Source organism: Varanus komodoensis, unplaced genomic scaffold (assembly GCF_004798865.1).
Source record: "Varanus komodoensis strain SLA01 unplaced genomic scaffold, ASM479886v1 scaffold88, whole genome shotgun sequence".
Classification (NCBI taxonomy): Eukaryota; Metazoa; Chordata; class Lepidosauria; order Squamata; family Varanidae; genus Varanus; species Varanus komodoensis.
Window position 1 is genome coordinate 1,992,764 of NW_025336576.1, and position 18,996 is coordinate 2,011,759.

The 18,996-nt window shown below is 56.8% G+C and overlaps 1 protein-coding gene across 1 annotated transcript in view; it reads left to right on the forward strand.

Annotated features, from left to right (window-relative positions):
• The window catches only part of GFRA2 (GDNF family receptor alpha 2), a 34,566-nt gene extending 27,267 nt beyond the window's left edge, over positions 1–7,299 (forward strand). The window contains exons 8-9 of the mRNA XM_044417493.1: positions 4,516–4,569; positions 6,159–7,299. Coding sequence (XP_044273428.1) covers positions 4,516–4,569; positions 6,159–6,287 — 183 coding nt within the window. The 3' untranslated portion in view covers positions 6,288–7,299. The remainder of the gene's footprint in view (positions 1–4,515; positions 4,570–6,158) is intronic.
• The last annotated feature ends 11,697 nt before the right edge of the window (positions 7,300–18,996 follow it).

Genomic DNA, 18,996 nt, shown 5'->3' on the forward strand with positions numbered 1-18,996 from the left:
CCCCCCCCCCATCGTGGTTATCAGGGATGTTAAGCTCTCTCTTCTGCCTCTGTTAGATCCCTGCCATTTTGGTCCTTTATCATGTCCATCTTTGCATGAAGCGTTCCCTTCATATCTCCAATTTTCTTGGGGCCACCTGTTTTAGTGACGTTATTTTCCTTTATCTGTCCAGAATCCCTCACCGATCGGCTTCATGGGAGGACTGGGGGTTCTGATAGGAAAAATGAGGGGAGATGCGTCCCTTCCACCTTTCTGCTCACCATGCATCATTCCACAGGAGGTGGCAAGACCTAGGTGGCCTCAGCCCTTGACTGCCTGATGTGGGACCTGGTTTCCTCCAGGGGGAGGTGTCAGACAAGGGCATGTTTTATCTTCCTATCTGTTCAATCGGTGTGGAAACATATAAGGAAAGCTGGATTAGGATCTGAGGAAGCAGGAGTAAAATTGGTGGAAGATGCATCCATAATATAGGGCGGTATGCAGACAATACCAATTTACTAGCCTAAAACAGCAATGACTCCTGATGAAAGTGAAAGAAGTGCAAAAGCAGGACAGCAGCTGAATTTGTGGAAATCAAAAGTGACTACAGAAGAACTACACAACTTTCACATCAACAGTGAGGTAATTGAAACTGAAAGATTTGCATACATTGGCTCCATCGGCAGTTCAGAGGGAGACTGCAGCCAAGAAGTTGCATGAAGACTGAGGCTTATAAAGGCAGCAATAAAGAAACTAGAAAAGTTCCTCAAATGGAGAGGTATTTCACTGGAGACCAAGGCCAAGATGGTCATGTTGTTGTATTTCCAATCATTAAGAATGAGCATGAAAGCTGGGCAGTGAAGAAAGCTGCCGGGAAGAAAATTGAAGCATTCAAAAGATGGTGATGGAGGGGAGCTTGGGGAATACCCTGGACTGACAGAAAGACAAATAAGCGGGGTGCTGGATCCAATCAAGCCAGAACTTTCCCAGGAAACAAACATGGGAGCACTGAATGGTCATGCTCCAGGCACCAGCTCGTGAGAGCTGGGCCGGGCTGTCAGGAATGGGGTGTTCCCTCTGGAGGTCACCCTAAGCCAGAGGTGACTTGAGGATGCACAGCAACATCTTCTCTTTCCTACCCCTTTTCTAAGCTGAACAATCACAGCTGTTGTAACCTTCCCTCATTGGGGAACTGCTCCGACTCCTGGCTCCTCCCCGTTGCCCTCTTTGGCACTTTTTCCAAACGCACCATATTTCTGGGGTGACAGAAATGCACACACTGTCCGAAGTGCATCCACAGCACAGATTTTAAGAGAGCGGTGTGCTTGTCAGCTTTATTTTCAGCTCCCGTCCTCAGTACGCCTTGCTGAAATTGGCCTTTGCACCGGACGCTGAGGAGGCCTAGCTCAAAGCTCTCCAGCCCCTCCTGCCCAGGCCCCCGAGCTCCCTTTGCCAGCTAGCAGCTTCCATGTGAAGTTGTGCTTCAGCCGCACCAGCTGACACCTGCTGGTGTTGAGGTGATGCACAAGCCCCGTCTGCCACTGCGCCAACTGCTCCCGTCCCTTGGCAGGCCCTGCATCTTGGGAACTCAGCTGCACCAGCAGGTTTGGCCATGCTCCTGTGGCCAGCAGTCCAAGGGGCTTTGCTGTCCTGGCAGAAGGGGACGGCAGGGTCCTGCCCGGAGATCTGGATCACTCCCGCCCAGGACAAGGAGAGGGGTTGCTCAGGTGGCCCAGGGGGAGCTAGAGAGGGAGGGGAGCAAAGGGGGGGCTTGCTGCTCGCCGTGCCAAGGGCAAAGGCAGCACTCCCATTGCTGCCTCATACGCAGAGCTGCTGGCACTGTGGGCACCGCTGCCCCACGGACTCTCAGGAGAAGGCCCTCCTGCCCATGGTCTCCGAGATCGATCAGGCCCCACCTGCTGTGGGGGCACCGTCCCCCTTGGCCCAGCATGCAGGTGCAGCGGTAGTGGCAGGGTCACCCTTGGGCAGCCTCTAATTGGATCTGGCATGCCTGAGAAATCACATCTTATGTTTCTCGTTCGCCTCCGCATGAGACAATCAGCAGCTCAATTTCATGCTAGAGTTGTGGCGCATTAGAAGGCTGGCATGGCTCTGCGGGCTCCTCCGCTGCGCCATGTGGCAGAAGAGCAAACAGGGAGCCGTGGGCGGCCGAGCCGTCGTTCGCCCTGTTGCTGGCCTGATTCACTGCCGGCCATGCAAATGCGGAGCCTCTTCCTGGAGCTGGCTGCTGGGCTGGGGGCCACCGCCCTGGGCTTTGCCCTTGCTCAGGGGACGGCTCCTTGGTGCGGCACGCTGGTCCTGCTCTCCTGGGGAGGAAGAACGGGGTGATGTCGTACGGCGCTGCCCTGGCGTGCACACCGGATTGCCTTGCACGCTACCTTTGCGGATCCAGAATGGCTCCCAGCCCAGTTCAGCTCTTCCCAAGGTGGTGGTGCAGCTCCATCTGCAAGCACACACTGGAACCGCTGCTGAGGCTGCTGCTTTTGTGAGCCACCCAGAATGCCATAAATAAATACCCCTCCCCAAATCATTGCGACCATGATGGTCCTACGACGATGCGGTCATGCCAGTGCAGACCAGCTTGGTCAAGCCGGTGTCCCCTCGTGCTCCTCAGCCAGCACAGCTGGCGGCAAACGAGCTGGCAAAGTTCCGGCAAGCAGGGTTGGGGCACCGTTCGTTTTAAGCCCGTCTGTGGGGTGCTCCACATGCAGCTGAGGCCTTCCGTGGCAAACTGGGGGCTGATTAACCCGGGAGTTGCGGGGACATCTGCCCCCCGCAGGCTGCCCTGTTTCTACCAAGGATCTGTGACTGGCATTTGGGCTTGGATTGCAATGAGCCCTCGCTCTGCACGTGTTCCAGGGTAAACGACCCAAAGTTGATCCATGGTTCCTTCCTGAGTGAGCAACCCGTGAGCAACCCAAAGTGTGACCTGGACAGATGCGGGGAGGTCTTTGGTCCGTGTCGATTGCTCCAGCAGGCTGCAGCTGCAGGGCGACTCCCGGACTGTCTGCCTGGCGGGCAATTAGTGCCCCCCCAAGAAGGACCTCCTTGGCTCCCCCGGAGCTGCCCAACAAGCCCCTCCCTCGCGGCTTTGCAGCGGCAACTCTCCGCAGCCACGCGTGTGCCCGCAGGGTCTCCCCCTCCTCCCAGGGGGGCACATGGCAGGGCGGAGCAGGCAGGCCCCCGGGGCTGTGGGAGCCTGTCCTCGTTCCCACAAGGCTCTGCAGAGGACAGGGAGCAGTGGACCAAACGTGCAAGCAGGCCCCCCCGCCCCGCCCGCGCAGGCGCCTTGCGATCGCACGCCGGGACGAGAACGGCCGTCGGCCTGTGCCTTGCGCAGCCTCTGGCCAAGGGCGGCTGGGAGAGCCGTGCAGCTGGGCAGGCGAGGGCCAGGCCGTGGGCCAGGCGACGGGGCCACTCGCCTTGGCCCGGCCGAGTGTGAGTGCCACGGAGAGGCACCCGCATTTGGCTCGGGATGGGGTGCCGGGGCGGGAGAGGGCAGCGTATGGCCAGGGGCGAAGCCAGGGCCCCGTCACCTTCGCACTTGTGCGACCCTTTGAAGGCCCCTTTCCTCAAGGGATCGTTCCACATCAAGCAGGTTTCCTTTCTTCTGGCAGATACACGATGGCGCCTGATAACAAAATGCCGTGTTCTTGTTCTCCGTGGCTTGAAAGTCCAGAAGGAGACCTCTGACTTGCAAAGGGGTTTTTAAACTAAAGTTGAAAAGATGAAGGGGACGGGGCGCATCTTTGATGTTTGTGCTCACAAAGAAGTTGCTGTGGTTGCATGAGGGGGCCCTGCGCTGTAACCACAGATGTCTCTCTTCACTCAGCCTGGAGTGGAAAAGCTTCCAAGTTTGCTTTGCTCTTTCCATGCTCCCTGGAAGCTGCAAACACCAAGATGCCTCCTCTGCCCCCCCCACCCCAGTTCTGCCAGGGGTTTGGAAGTACTTTCTGCACTTCGTGCTCATGGTAGGGAAGAAGATGCCCTGCTCTTCCTCAGCTGCTGGTTCACCTCCTAAATAAATTGCTGAGGAGGAACAAGTGGCTATCAGCCAGCCAATGCTGGCAGGAAGCTTCTTTTCAAAGTTTGGAATGCCGGTCATTTTTTGGCTGATTTGTAAGCGTTGTGTCTTATCTTTTTGAGCCTGTTGGAAAAGCAGCAGTTAACTCAGTTCTGCACTATGCTGAAGCACTCTGTGATTCCTGGAGCTGTGCCCTAAATGAAAAGTGCACAGCCCTTTCAGCAGGGTTTCCTGGGACGAAATGTGCCTCTGCCCACGGGACAGCTTGGGGGCTCGCCTCCTGAATGGCATGCAGGCGCCCTGGCCCTGCTGGGTTGTGGCACGGAGTCTTCGGGGCTTCGGCAGCCCTGTCTCACCCAGCATCCTGCTGTTGCAGTGGCCCTGGAGCACCCTCTTCTTGCCATGCCATGCCATGCCAGGAGCCTGGCCCAGCAGAAGAGGGCAGGTGAAGCCCCTCTTTTGCAGCCCTGCCATCCATTCTGTCTCCACAGGAAAATGGACCGAAGCCGAACAAGTCCCAAGGGCAGCGCTACTGCCTCCCCGAGGTATGTGCAGCAGCTGTGGGCAGCCGGGCCGGCCTCAGCCAAGCGGGCTCTCCAGCACTGCCGGCCGGGCATTCCCAGCGGCTCGGGCTCCTTTGGGTGCTGGAGGGGCTGGCCGGGGCGGTTCTCGGGGGGCTCGGACACACTGGGGAAGGGGCTGGCAGCCTCCCCAGGGGCCATATGGCTGACCTGCAGGCCATTCCCTTCTGCTGGGGACCGGTGTACCTGGGGGTGCGGAACATGGACTTTTTGGTCTTGGGCTCATGCCTGTTGCTTTGGGAAGATTTGCTAAGGGCATTGGAGCAGAAGGATCCTGGCAGAGCCTGTTCCCCTTTCTTGGAGTCCCTTGTGACCTCGGGGACCCTTGCAGCAGGTTGCCCTGGCCTGGCTGCCCTGCTCTGCAGTGGGACTCCTCCTGGGAGTGGAGGGCACCAGCTTGGCGGGCTGGAAAGGGCCCACCAGCTCTTCCTCCCAGAATGGGAAGCAGTGGCTAGACTGCTGAGCCCCCACCCGAAGTAGAAAGCCGCTCCTGTACATTTTCAGCACTTTCAGACTTGCTGGACCCGTGGCCATTTTTATGGGATTGGCTTGACATTTTGCCCAATTACGGCACTCCTTGGGGAGAGCGCGAAGAATAAGCTGCACCTGATTAGCTCCACAGGTGTCCTTTTTCTGTGCAAGAGACGTTTCAGGCAGAAATGGTGGAAGCTTTTCTGGACTGTCACACACACAAGCTAAAAGTGCCTTTCTGTGCCCCAGTAATTCTCTGCTCCGGGCTGTCGGAGGAAGGACAGATTTCCCGCTCCACTTGCTAGCTGAGGCCCTTTTGCCCAGAGCTGCTGTGGGCTGGGCTGGGCTGGGCTGGGGCCTGCCCCCTGCCCCCTGTTCCCCGCAGACGCCGGGGAAGGCCAGCCAGGCCACCTTGGGCCCAAGCAGATGCCCCACTTCAGCATGGGTCACCCGCAGAGCGCAAGGGGCAGAGGGGGCTGCTTGCAAGCAGGACTGCCCTCAGCCGGCTCCGTGCAGGGCCTGGGTGGTGGTGGTGGTGGGCAGGAGCGGAGGGCCTGCTGCCTCCCTCGCCCTTCTCCCCGCTCCACTGCAGGAAGCACCAAGGGCACTGCTGCCCCGTGGTGAAGCTGGGCTCCGCCGCACAGGCAGGAGGGATCGGACTGGCCCAGGCGGCCCGTCCAAGGGCTCGTCCCGTTCTGTCCCCTGCCCGGTGTGCCGCCTCCCTCCCAAGCCAGGGCAGGTGGGGCAGCGGGAGGGAGACGAGGGAAGCGCCTCTCCTCCTCGGGGCCGGCTGGCCAGCCAGGCAAGAGTGGCAGGGCGTGTGGTGCCTGCACCGCCGGCCGGCATGGACTTGCTCTCTCAGGCAGCCATCTCCTCGGAGCAAGCGGTGGATGGCCGGGGTGGCCCGGTGCCAAGGACAGGCCGCTCTGCGGGAAGCAGGCGGTTGGGCACAGCCCACCATGTCTCGCAGCGCCCAGTGGGCAGCCCGGGCACATGGACGGCCTCCCTGGAGGGCCGCAGTGGGCCCCTCCCCCAGGCCCAAGCCCTGTGGCTGTCCAGCTAAGCTGCCCTGTCCTTTGCAGAGATCGCTGACGACCGCACTCGTGACGGAACAGAAGACCTTGGTGGACTCTGCGGGGTCGGGCAGCCGGCGCGTCCTTCCCGGGGCCTCCGTGGCCCTGCTCTTGCTCCTCGCAACGGTCCCGCTATAGAAGAGACGAGGGATGAGGCAGCCGCGCTGGGGAGGGGGCCGTGCTGCGCAGGCCCCCCGCACGCAGCCCCACCGGACCGGCAGCTGACCCCGCCTGGCAGAACACCACTTTGGCTCACTTCGCCCGGTGCATGGCTTCCGAGAGGGGCCGCGTCCGAGCAGGTCCTTCCACAAGTCCGTTTTAACTGTGCAGGGAAAGCGACGCCGGGCTGACGGGTCGCTGGCGAACTCCTCTGAGGTTTTGTGGTCTGAAATGTCTGGAGCAGGAGCCTGACGCTCCCGTCACGTCTGACGAGGATTGCAAACGGTGCTCGGCAGGAGCGCACCTGCCTCCGGGGGCAGCCGAGGACCCGGCAGGCAGCTGCACAACCCAGACTGGCTGGCCCTTGCCAGGAGAGGCCCGCGGCCCCCCCACCCAGGCGACTACTCCTCGAGGCCCTGCTTGATGCCCGTCCTCGCCCGGCCGGGCTTTCACCGTCCTCGGAGAACCCAGAGAAGGGCCCTGCATTCTCTGCTCAATGTCGAAGGGGAGGAGAGGCTCCCCGGTGGGGATTGTGGCAAGCGGGGTGTCCAGGAGGCAGAGGGCAGGCAGCCCTGTGGCTTGACGGGGGCCCTGCCGTCCTGGGCCAATGTGCGTTTGAGCCGGCCCCCTTCTGGCGAGGCCAGCCGGGCCCTGTGGAATGAGTGGTCTCGGCCGGGCTCCTCCGCATCCTTCCTTCTCGTGTCCCACACCTTTTCTAGGACTGTTATGTTGGAAAGAAAGAACGAGCACATGCCCTGGTGTGAGGTGGCCCCATGTGGCATCTGGGGCAGCTGGCCTTTCTCCTCGGGGTTGGACTGGATGGAAGCAGCCATCGTACCTTACTGTCCTTTAATTATATACACACACCTTGCATATGTCTGTGGGGAGAGATCTCCATATACATATGTACATATAATCATCCATGTATTCTAAATAACTTCCTGTTTCTTTTCTGTTTTTTAAGGATAAAAACAACAAGAACGAACATACATGTGTTATTGTAACGTCTTCTTTTACCCATGTCTGCAGTGGGGAGCAAACCGTCCCACACCAGGGCGAAGCTGGGTTTCCACGGTCCCTCAGTGAGTGGACCTGGCCGAGCACACGCTGCCGGGCGCTTCATCTGGAGCGCAGGTGAGCGAGCACAGCAGGGAGCGAGCGGGCGCCTGGTGGCCCCGGGCCCTCCTGCCACTTGGTGCCACGCCGGCCTCCTTGCGGGGGACCAATCAGGCATGACCCCAGGGGAGCTGTGGATCCCGCTTGTGGCCACCCAGCGCCACAGGGCGGGCTGCGACGTGGGGAACGGCGGGCAGCTTCATGCGGGAGAAGCCGCCTCAGCCGGCACAAGGCAGGCGCACTCCAGTGTTGCAGTGCGGTCGCACTCACCGCTGGCCCTGCTGCCCCCTCTCCTGGAAAGGCCCCTGCAGGCGCCCGAGTGCAGGAGGTGCAGGATGCGGCCCGTTTCCCTTGCCCGGGCGGCGGCACTGCCCTTGCAGCTCTGGCCCTCGCTGCGGAGCCAAGGGTGGTCGGTCCTGGGAACAGGTGCTGTGCAAGAGGAACCGCCTGGCCACCTTGCCAGGAGGGGAACAGCAGAGCAGCACTCCAGCTTGTTGGGTGACTGAGGGGAAGAACTGCAGCACTCTGTGCAAATAACCAGGCCCTTTATAGACCTGTGAATCAGTGCACTCAGCAGCCCCTCTCCAAACGGGTAAGGAAGGGGATGTGGTCTCAGGAGGGCAATGAAACCGAAGGCTCTTCGTGGGCCTGGCAGACAAACACAACTCCATAAAATTGCCTTTTGCAGCTTCCGCTAGGAGAACTCCCTCGTGTTGTGCCTGCAGCTGCGGAAAGAGGCAGGTGGAGAGTGCGCCACTGGGGGAGAATTCGAGGCAAGGAAGGGGGCGGTGAAGCTACAGGGAGGGCAACTGCTGTGGGCAGTTGGCAATCCTGCCTTCAGGGAAGAGGAGGCCTCTTGCTGGGAAGGCCACGCAGCTGCCCCTCTGGGGTGGGTCTCCGCACAGGCGAGCGAAGCCCAGCAATGACCAAATAATGTGGGAAGGGGCATCCACTGAGAAGGCCCACGTGTAGCCTCACTGCTGGCTTGTTGCAATCACTTCTTATTGTTTAACACTTGCTCAAAAGCCACCGCAGCAAACATGAGAACATGAGCCACGATCAGAAGACCACATGAAAGGGCTGGGCCTCCACAGCCACTGGGAAAGCTGAGAGAGCGCTGCCAATCCAAAGGAGCCGCACTGCAGCTGCGCACCGGCACAGAGGGTGGCTCCCTTTTCCTCTGCACGCTAAACGGCACCGTTGCATCTTAACTGACGCTTCGAGTGGGATCTTGCCGAGAATCAGGTCATCTGGCAGGATAATAGGCAGTGTGCAAATTTCCACCCGTTCTTGGCAAACCTTTGCTCACCCAGGGAACTGTGGCTCTTTCTGGACAAAGGCCTGAACGGAAGTGCCAGCACATGCCTTCCGGGCGGGTGGGCAGGGGGGCGAGAGCATGTGCCAGGCCATGAGGGGAGCCAGCGCTGGGCTTGTGCCACAAGGCCTGCGATCGGTCGGCTCTCAAGACCAAGCCCCTCTCTGGAGGTTCCATGGGAACAGATTCTGGAAACAGAATGGGAAGGGGCAAGAGGTGCCAGCACACGGCCTGTGCCAGAAAGGCGCTGGAGGCCTTCCCTTGCGGGCTGATGTCAAGCAGCTGGTCCCTCCGCTGGACCTGCATGTTGCGTGGGCAGTCTGGAAAACAAGGCAGAAAGACAGCTAGGTAAGGTGGAGAGAAGCAGAGATTCGGGCATGTGGGGAGGGGACGGGGCTGCGAGTGTCAGGTGCCATTCAGTATATCAGATGTGGCAATTCGGTTCTGTATAAGGTCAGAAGATTCCCAGCCCAGCCTCCAAGCACACCTAGACGTTGGCAGCTGAGGGGCAGAAGGGATGCTGGCACTCTCTCCGGGAGAGAATCTGTCCGGCTGCAGGTCCCTGAACGAAGCCCTGTCCGGGCTTCATGCGGATTTGCCACCTTGGCCGTCCGGGTGCATCTGCTCTGCAGCTGCTGTGTCCCACACACCAGACCAGCGGCGTTCGGTGTGTCTGGCACACCGCACCTTCTGGCACCGCGTAATTAATGTGCGCTGTGGGCCCACGTGAGGCCGGGCTCACTTCAGCTCATGCTCCGCGTGGATCCGAAAGCACTCCTGCCCGGGAAGGACGTGCCCCTCACCAGGCCGGGACTATGCTGTGGCCCAAAGGCAGGCAGGTCCAAAGAGGCCTGTGCGTGTGGCAGGGCAACGGGGCGCCCGCAAGCTCCTCTGCGCTCGCTGGATCGAGAGTGGCACGTTGCGGCAAGTGGTGCCACGTGCACCTCCGAGCGTGGCCCCTGGCGCACGCAGCTCGTGAGCCGTGGCAGCCCTCGGGCTGGGTGTTCCTGGCCCCGCTCTGGGCCCATCTCTGCCCACCCTCTGCTGGCACCAGCCCAAGCCCAGCAACTCTGCCATCGACCGCAGGCTGGTTTCACAATCTGTCTCTTAATGTGCGGACATTATTTCTTATCCCTGCTTATTTTAAACATCAATAACTTGTCTTTGCACCATCTAGTCTACAAGGCGGCAAATTAAACCGTTAAATCAAAGGTTAGCCAGCCGTGGTAACCAGAGAAGGATCAGTTTCCCTTCCACAGAAGCTGCTCACAAAATGGGTGGGCAAACTTGCCTCCAGGGAGAGGCCAGGCTGCCTGGCGCCTTTCGCCACATCCCTTGTTCTGGGCATGAAGGGGGGGGGGCTTCCGAAGGGGCTCTTGGGGTCCCAGTGGGTATGATGGGAGCAGCTGATCCTTCAGCCCACGCCGCCCATCTTCCTTAGCCCAAGCATTCCTGCCAAGCTTTTGCAATTGTTTTTGTATCCTCCTTAAAACTTGATGCCACATATAAATGTGACCGATGTGTATATTGCTTTTCTAAATGTATTTGTTGGAGCGTGAACACTGTATTTGCTTGCATTCTTTGACTTTTAAATGTTTGTTTTCAGCTTTGTAGGCTGCTGCGTGGCCTGGGGGCGGGGGGAGGGCTGCGGAGCCAGGCTCGGTTGGGCATCGCAGGAATGAACTGCAGCGTAGCTGGCCGGGAGGAGGGCATGGCTCAGGGGCGCCTGGTCACCTGCCCCACGGTCGGCACCCTTGCCGTGCTGCTGCCAGGGAGGCCGTGGGCTGCTGGAGGAGCTGCCGCCGCTGCGCTGTGCCGGGGGTGGCCTGCAGTGCCGCTTGTGCCGAGGGCTCCAGCCCAGCCACTTCATGGCTTCGGCCTTGGACATGATGCCCGCCAGCCAGGTGTGCCCAGCTGACGCAGGCGCTTCCCCCTGCAGTGGGCCTTCAGCTGTAGGCAAAGCAATGGAAGCACAAGCCCCCGAAACCATCCTGGAGGATTTCTTCAGAACGGTGTTCTCCTTTGATGTTTTCCCAAAGGCATTTTTTCCCGCCACAGAGCAAGAGTTGCGCAGAGGAGCCCTGGGTGCAGCACTGGCTCGGCCTGGAGCGCCACTTCTCTTGGTGCAGCCCCCTTTCACACCCTGCCTTCACTGCTGCTTTCCGCCTAATTTAAGGTGACGGGAGCAATCGCGAAGAGGCACTTGCCACGTGCTTTTCGGCTTAACCTTTAAAACAGGCCCCTTCTCTGCTTGGGAATGTGTTTCCCTGGGGGATGGAGCTGCAGCCTAGAAAGCGCTCTCCACACTGGATGTTTGCACAGGGACCTCTCCTGATTTCCCCGGGGAAGGCTGGGAAGGCTTGTGCTTTCCACTCCTCGGGGTCCCTTTCCCAGGCCAACACTGGGAAGAGCTGTGGCAGGCAGACTCAGGACGCTTGCAGAGAGGGGAACCCGGGAGCCGGGCCCGGCCGGAGTCCGTGCATGGGGCCAGAAGGCTCCCCGCAGGCAGGCCACAGCCCTCCTCCGTCCCTGGTGGCCCTTGGGGCGTGCAGGTGAGACGCCTGGCCTTGTGTTGCCGCTGGCTGTAAAGGGAGCCTCTCCCCCACCTGCACGACTGCCCTTGAGGAACCTTAATTTGAAAACAGACGCAGAACTTGCAGAGCAAATCGAAGGCAGAGCAAGCGGCGCTGTGGCGCGCTCACTCGCCGCTGGCTGGTGGGGCACTGCGGTTTTCTGGTGAGACGGAGGCCTGTGGCTGTGGCCAGGGGGCGGGGGATCCCGGCTGAGCAAGGTCCGTCTGCCCTGCGCCCGCATCCCACGCCGGCCCTGGCCCAGGAGGCTTTCTGGATCAGAGCGTGCTGCCGGTGCAGAGGAGTGCGGCCCACCCCGCAGGAGCGGGACCCCGTGCGGCAGCAGTAAGAGCAGCCGACGCTGCCAGCAGCAGACACGGACTGGCCCGGCCCAGCAGGGCAGAGGCTGCACATGCGCCGTGCCCACAGCCGCCCAGGAGCGCTTCCCCTCCACCCCGCCCCATGCCTGGCTTGGCTGCACTGCAGGCACAGCGGCTGCCTGGGGGGGTTTGAAGGGAGGGTTTAATTAGCTATAAATGCCGTGCGTGTGCTAATTCTGCGTTCTGGAGAGACATGAATTGCTGCCCGCACGTTCTAGTTGCTATAACAACTTTAATTTGCTCTGCAGCCCTCGCTGATGGCTTGAGGGGGAGGCGTGTCGCCCGGCCCTTTCGCACTGCAGGATCTCTGGCCAGAACGAACGGGAAGCACCCGGGGGGAGTGGAGCCGTCCTCGCTTCCCTTCAGCCGTTCCGGCCTGGCATACCTTTGCGGTCGCCGGCTCCGGGGGCTCCGGCGGGCGACGCTCAGACCCACCCCAGGAGCAGCTCGTCCTGCACATCGCTGGGTGGCTCTTCCTGCGAGGCTTGTGTGGGGCTCGGCCTTCACGCCTGGCAGAGCAGGGCTGGGACAGGCACCTTGGGCCCTCCGAATCCAAAGAGGTGTGGGGAGACCTGGCTGTGCTCACCGCCCCCCATCAATGGGGGATAAACGTGGAATAAACACAAAGAGCACACCCTTCGGAGGAAAATGGAGGCAGGAGAAGGCAGGGGCGCTTCATGAAATGCCCTCTCCCAAAGCCAGTCGCCAAACGAAGCCACTCCAGCAGCCCTGGCACCGCCCTCGGCACCCTTGCAATGCTTGCGTGCCCTTTCCCATGCCCTTCCGAGCAGGTCTCTTCCTGGCACAATGGAGAAGGGAGAGATGCATGGGAAGTGTGGCAATTTCCCGGGAAAAGCTGCTAAAGGGCGGGGTGGGGCCACTGCTTTTGGCTCCACGACTGCTCAGCAGGACCTGCCTCACTGGGGGTCAAGCGCAGCGCCCCCCAAGCGCTCCTGCCCATCTCAGCGCAAGGACCTTGGCTCTCCCAGCCCCCCACCATTGCTAGGCTGCCCTGTCATGCCCAGAAAGGGGCAGGCCTGAATGAGCCGGGAGCTGCGTCACCGCCAGGCGAGCTTTGTGTGCCTGTCACGGGCCTGCCTCCAGAGCGAGGCAGAGCAGGAATGGGCTGCCCCCGAGCCGACAGTAATAACAGCCTGAGCCAGAGCCTTGCTGGGGCGTAGGCGGCACATGATTCTCCGCTTCGCTCGAGAAAGGGATCCAGGGCGGGCTGCACTATTCGCAGGAGCTGCTGGAGGCCCTTGCCGGGAGGGGCGGCACAAAGCGAGTGGGCAGTGCTGGGGTGGGCCGGGCCAGGGAGGCGCGCTCCCGAGGCCAGGCAGGGGAGGCGGCGCGGAATGGCCGTTCTGTGGCAAAGGGGGGCATTCCTGGCCCCGGCCATCCCATGCCTGCCTGCCTGCACCCAGGGAGGGCCCTCTACGGCTCAGGGGTTCTGGCCTTGGCGGCCCCAGCAGCTGCCACCTCTTCCAAACGCCTGAGGAATGAGGCGCCGATGGCTCTGCCACCCCAGGCAACACTCGCTTCCTTCCAGCAGGTTTGCCACAATTCCAGATGTGCTCTCAGAGGCCAGGAGGCAAACATCTGTGTCCAGACAGAGCCTCTGAATGGCGAATTGCTCTTCGCTGGTGAGCGCCTTGTGCCTCCCAGAACAGGTTGAGCAAACAACTGTTCCACCTGGAGACTGGGAGGGGGCAGGTGCGTGTGCCGGAACTCCACAGAGTCACAGAAGCGTGGGGTGTGGGGGGGCTTAACACGCCACCAGGTGCAACCCCTGCTCAGTGCAGGGCTCCCAGCTCGAGCATCCCTGACAGGTGGCTGCTCTTGGATGTCTCCAGTGTGCGAGTGCCACAGCCCCCTTGGGTCACTGTTCCATTGCTTCACCCTCTAACAGCCAGAATGTGGCTTCCTGGAACATGAGCCCATCATTCCGTGTCCTGCACTCTTGGATGATGGAGAAGGAATCCTGTTCCTCCTCAGCATGGCAGCCTTTCAGGTACTTGTAGAATGTGATTGTGCTTGCCCTCAATTTTCTCTTCTCGAAGCTAAACATATCCAGTTCTTTCACTTTCTCCTCAAAAGACTTGTTCTCCAGTCCCCGGATCATCTTTGTTACCCTTCTGTTTTCCTAGTTTGTATCTTTCTTGCAGTGTGGTAAGCAGAACTCGGCACAATACTCAAGGTGGGGTCTATCTCATGCTGAATAGAGGGGAACCTGTACCCACAGGCGATCAAAGCCTGACTTCTATTAATGCAGCCTAAAAGAGCATTTGCCCTTTTTGCAGCCACGTCACATGGTTGACTTGTATTCAGCTTGTGATCTACCACAATTCCAAGTATCACCCATCTTGTAATTATGCCTTTGGTTCCTTTCTCCTTGGTGCCCAATTTGGCATTTGTCCCTCTTGAATTCTACTTTGTTGCTTTCAGCTCAGCACTCCAGTGTATCAAGATCACTGTGAATTTTGGTTGTTTTCCCACCCAATTTTGTGAAATCTGCAAATTTAATCAACATTCCTTGCACCTCTTCATCCAAGTCATTAATAAATAGTTTGAAGAGCTCTTGTCCCAGGATTGAGCCCTATGGTACTCAGCTTGCTCCTCTCTTCAGATGGTGAAGATGCCACTGAGAAGCAGCTGCTGGGTCCAATTCGGCGATGGATCCAGCTGATAGTTGTTACATCCAGCCCACTTTTAACTAATTGGCTTATCAGACTATCTCAGGATGCTTTATCAAAAGCTTTGCTTACGATCTGTCCAGAGCATTCCCACAGCCCAAAGAGGAGGATATAAAAGATCAGATTGGTCTGGCAAGATTTGTTCTTGATAAATCCATGCTGGCTTCTAGTAATTACTACATTGTCTTTGAGCTGCTTACAGACTAATCTGCTCCAGAATTTTCCCAGGGACTCATGTCAGACTGATTGGAATGCAGCTCTACGATCCTCCTCTTTGCTGTTTTTGAAGATGGGGACATTAGCCCTTCTCCTGTCATCAGGCATGTCCCCTGCCCTCCCTGATTTCTCAGAGATAATGTGCTCTGATTCTGGGAATTGTTCTGCCAATTTCCTTATTGCTCTGTGATGGAGATTTGGACTCACTCAAAGTAACAGGGAATTCCTTCATCATTTTCCTATCAGTCTCAAGCAGCAATGCTGCCCCTTCAGCCTTATTTAGTTTACATTCTAATCTGAATTTACACATCTTCATATCTTTGAACCAGTGTGCAAGCAAAGTGCACTTCTCTTTTGAAACTCTCACTTCCATTTTGTCATGAGTTCGCCATTCAAACATGTGTGCAGGAAAACAGATGCCTCGTAGTGAAGGTGGTGCCTCGGTTGAACGTCTCTACCTTGGAACGATCCAGAGTTCAAACGTGAAAGTCGCGATGAGATCGCTCTGAAGTTCGAGTGGTGCTTTTGGTCGACCGATGAGCCAAGTGGAGAAATGCGGTCACAGCGACAACATCATCATTTGTGCCCCTAAGTCAGAAAAAAGCCTCCATGTCCTGAATTGATTCGTCTTGAATGGACTCCTGTTGTCTTGACTTGGATCGATTTGTCTTGGATCGACTTGTGTTGTCTTGGCTTGAATCGATTTGTCTCAGATTGACTCATCTTGCCTCAAATCGATTTGTCTTGAATCGACTTGCCTCACCTTGCCTCAAAACGATTTGTCTTGAATCGACTCGTTTTGCCTTGCCTCAAATGGGAAGTCGCAGCGGGTGCGAGGGGGAATATTTTGAGGTCTTTTACTGTAATTTATTTTTTTAAAAAATTTAAACTTTTTTTTTCGATTTATATCCTGCCTTTTTCCTACAAAAGGGCTCAAGGCAGCTCACATCATTCTCCTCCATCTTATCCCCACAACAACCCTGCGAGGTAGGTTGGGCTGAGAGTCTGTGACTGGCCCAAAGTCACCCAGTTGGCTCCATGGGTCCTTTTTGGTCACACATCTTTATATAACCTTGAACTTATTTCAGGAGGCTGTATTTGCTATTTAAGTTTATCAAAGAGGGTATTGTTTAAGGTCTGGGAGCAGATTAATTCATTTTACATTATTTCTAATGGGGCAAATTGCTTCGGACTTTGAACAATTCAGAGTTCAATTGGCCTCATGAAATGAATTAAGTTTGAAGTAGGAGGCACCACTGATATTAGAGATGTATTAAAGTAGGAAAACTGATGAACAAAATATGTATATTTGATGAAATTACATACAAAAATACATGCATTAGCAGACATGCACACAAAAATGTACAAATTGCCGTAAGAACATTTCTCAAAGTTAGCTTGCTTGATTGCTTTCCTAAATACTTTTTCAACAATCAGTGCTCTTTTGGCAGAAAACAAATAGTTAAAAGGCTGAAATGTCCACAACAATGCAGTATAACACAGAATAATGGCTAATGTAGCCATAAATTTGGGTCTTGGGTAAGATGTTTACAAGAAAAAGAAAAATAATAACGTCAGCAAACAGGGTGAAGTAAAAGATGCAGGTGCCAACTGACTGCCCTAGCAGATTCCTCTGCCTTTGCCTATTGCTTGATGGACAGCTGTCTGTCAGTTAGAAGAAGGACTTTCTCAGTGGCTGCCCCTCATTTATGGAATAGGCTCCCCAGAGAAATTTGCCCCGTGCCCACATTGCTCTCATTTCAGCTTTAGGAAAAAACATTTCTCCAGAGGTTTAAAAATTGATTTAAATTGACTTGTTAATCTAGTTTCACATATTGTTGTCCACTCATGTGACGCAATTTTGACAGTCAAGTGTATTGTTTCAGTAGCTTGCTGTCTCCCCTTCAGCCTCCAGTGTAATGGGAGGGCTCCACTGTCGATGAGCAGGGAGAGGAGCGCCCCGCTGCCAGCTGCTGCAGGCCCCTGTTGCGTCCAGCCTTCCTCTAGGGCTGCAGAAGGCCCCTTGCAGAGCTTCCCCAGGCAGGATGCTGCCACACCTCCAGCACTGCCGCTGCTCTCCAGGCAGCCTGTGATTAGCCAACATGTCTGGATTTGCCCGTCCTCTAATCAGCCCAGAGGAGCAGAAGCTGCCGCTCTGCATGGGCTGACCTGCCTCTGCCTCTGCTGCAGCTGCCCCCTCACCTGTTCCTGCACAGACCCACATCTGTGTGCCCACACCTGCCCCCCCCCTCCCTGCCCGAGGGCTCAGACCCTGTTCTGGTAGCTTTGTGGCTTCCTATTCAGGAGACTTTCCATCTCCTGCCTTGCCTCTTTTTAATTACTCTGCAAACAACCTCATTCAATTTACAGCTTATTTGACACCAGGAGCCATAAATATTAAATGCTGGCACAATGGCCTTTCACCAAGTGCTCTGCTTTCTTTTGCTGTTAACTGCTTTCCTTTTAGTCATTAATTCTCACATTCTCTGAAGCAGCTTGCAATTACTCTCATTAGATGCAAGGCTGGTACAGGTGGAGGGGTCTTCAAGGAAGTAAAAGTAATTGGGCTAATTTGCTTCATATGCATTCCCTACTTATTTTTTTAAATATCCCGGTACAACACATGTTGGTAATCAAGGGGGAAAGGACTATTAAAAGCCAAACTTGGCCATGGCTGCCAAGATGGGAGAAGCAACTAAATGTGTTAATTAGCTTTGTGATGGGAGAGCCTGGACTGGGATTAAGCTGAAGACAGAAATGATCCCCTTCCTCCTCCCCCATCCCTAATTTCTCCTGGTGGCACCCCTGCCACAGCAAACCCCCACCTTGAATAGGCCAGGGCTGCCCTGTTGCGACTCAGGTACATGAGGCTCTCCAGGAGACTGATTGCCTGGCCGCTCTTGGGCCAAGCCAGCCATTCATGCTCCGTGCGTGACCGCTGCCCAGAACACGCACTGAACGTGATGTGAAAGGCAAATAGCAGTTGCTGAGGGGGGTGTAATTAGGGAATGGTGGAGGGGGGTAGCCCCTGACCACAGATCTGCTGCCAGGGGGCATTGGACAGAGGGCGTCGGGGGGCCCAGTCCCACACAGTCCCGTCCTCACTGGCACCTCCACTCTCAGCCCTTCACACACGCACACAAAGCCTGGGAAGGCTGAGCTCGGTTGGAAAGGCTGATTTGAAGCCATTTTCTAGGAGGATGTTTCAATGAATGCTTTTTCTGTTCCGTCCGCCGACAAACAGCAATGGCCTCCTCCATCCAGTCGTTCCTTGTTGAATTCTCTGCTTGGAAGGAGGCTCTTGCCGCTGTCCTGCTTCAGGGAAGCTAAGCCAGACAGTGAACACTCTGAGCAGAGGCTGCCCGATCGGCCTGTCGCATCCTCCGTCTTCAGCTGTGCGCATTCTGGACTTCAGGCTACCCCGAACACCCCCTTGAGGACTGGAAGGGGCTTGCCCTCCCTTGGTCCCCCATAAGGAATGTGCAGTCCAGAGGTCTCTGCGGACAGCAGGAGCAGGGCCGGCAGGTTGCAGTCCAAATGTGCTGAGATCAGGGCCCCGAATCATTCAGTGTGTGGGCAGCCATTGGCATTTCATGGGGAGAGGTGGCGTGTCAGGGAGTGACGCTGTTGACTCGCATCTTACACTCAGCCTGCAAATACGAAACAGAAGCTGGCATGCAGGAATGGCACGCATCTCTGACGATGCCTTCCAAGCCGACTGCGCCCTCCCTTCATGAGGTGCCCATCACGTGATCCTCTGTGTGCGCGGAATGGGTAATGTGCACCACAGGTGTCCGTGGGCTGGAGCAGCACAAACCTACTTGCAGAAATTACCTAAATCTGAATGACAATACCATGAATGCCAATTGAATCTTATTGGTAAGGTTATGAAAGGTTAAACCAGATTCTTGAAAATAACAAACAATTTTGTGTGTCTATATGAACCACACACTCTTCTGCTACAAAGGTGGGCAGAAGTTAGTGCTTGGACCAGAGGTAATCCAATAGCCAACTATCTAATAAAACTATGTATGTGTATATGTTGTTGTTGTTAGTTGTGAAGTCGCATCCAACCCATCACAAGGCCATGGACAACATTCCTTCAGGCCTTCCTGTCCTCCACCTTCCCCTGGAGTCAACTTAAGCTCGCGCCGACTGCTTCAGTGACTCCATCCAGCCACCTCATCCTCTGCCATCCCCTTCTTCTTTTGCCCTCAATTGTTCCCAGAATTAGGCTCTTCTCCAGGGAGTCCTTCCTTCTCATTAGGTGGCTAGAGTATTTGAGTTTCATCTTCACTATCTGGCCTTCTAAAGAGCGGTCAAGGTTGATCTCCTCTAGGACTGGCCGGTTTGATCTCCTTGCAGTCCAAGGGGCTCGCAGGAGTCTCCTCCAGCACC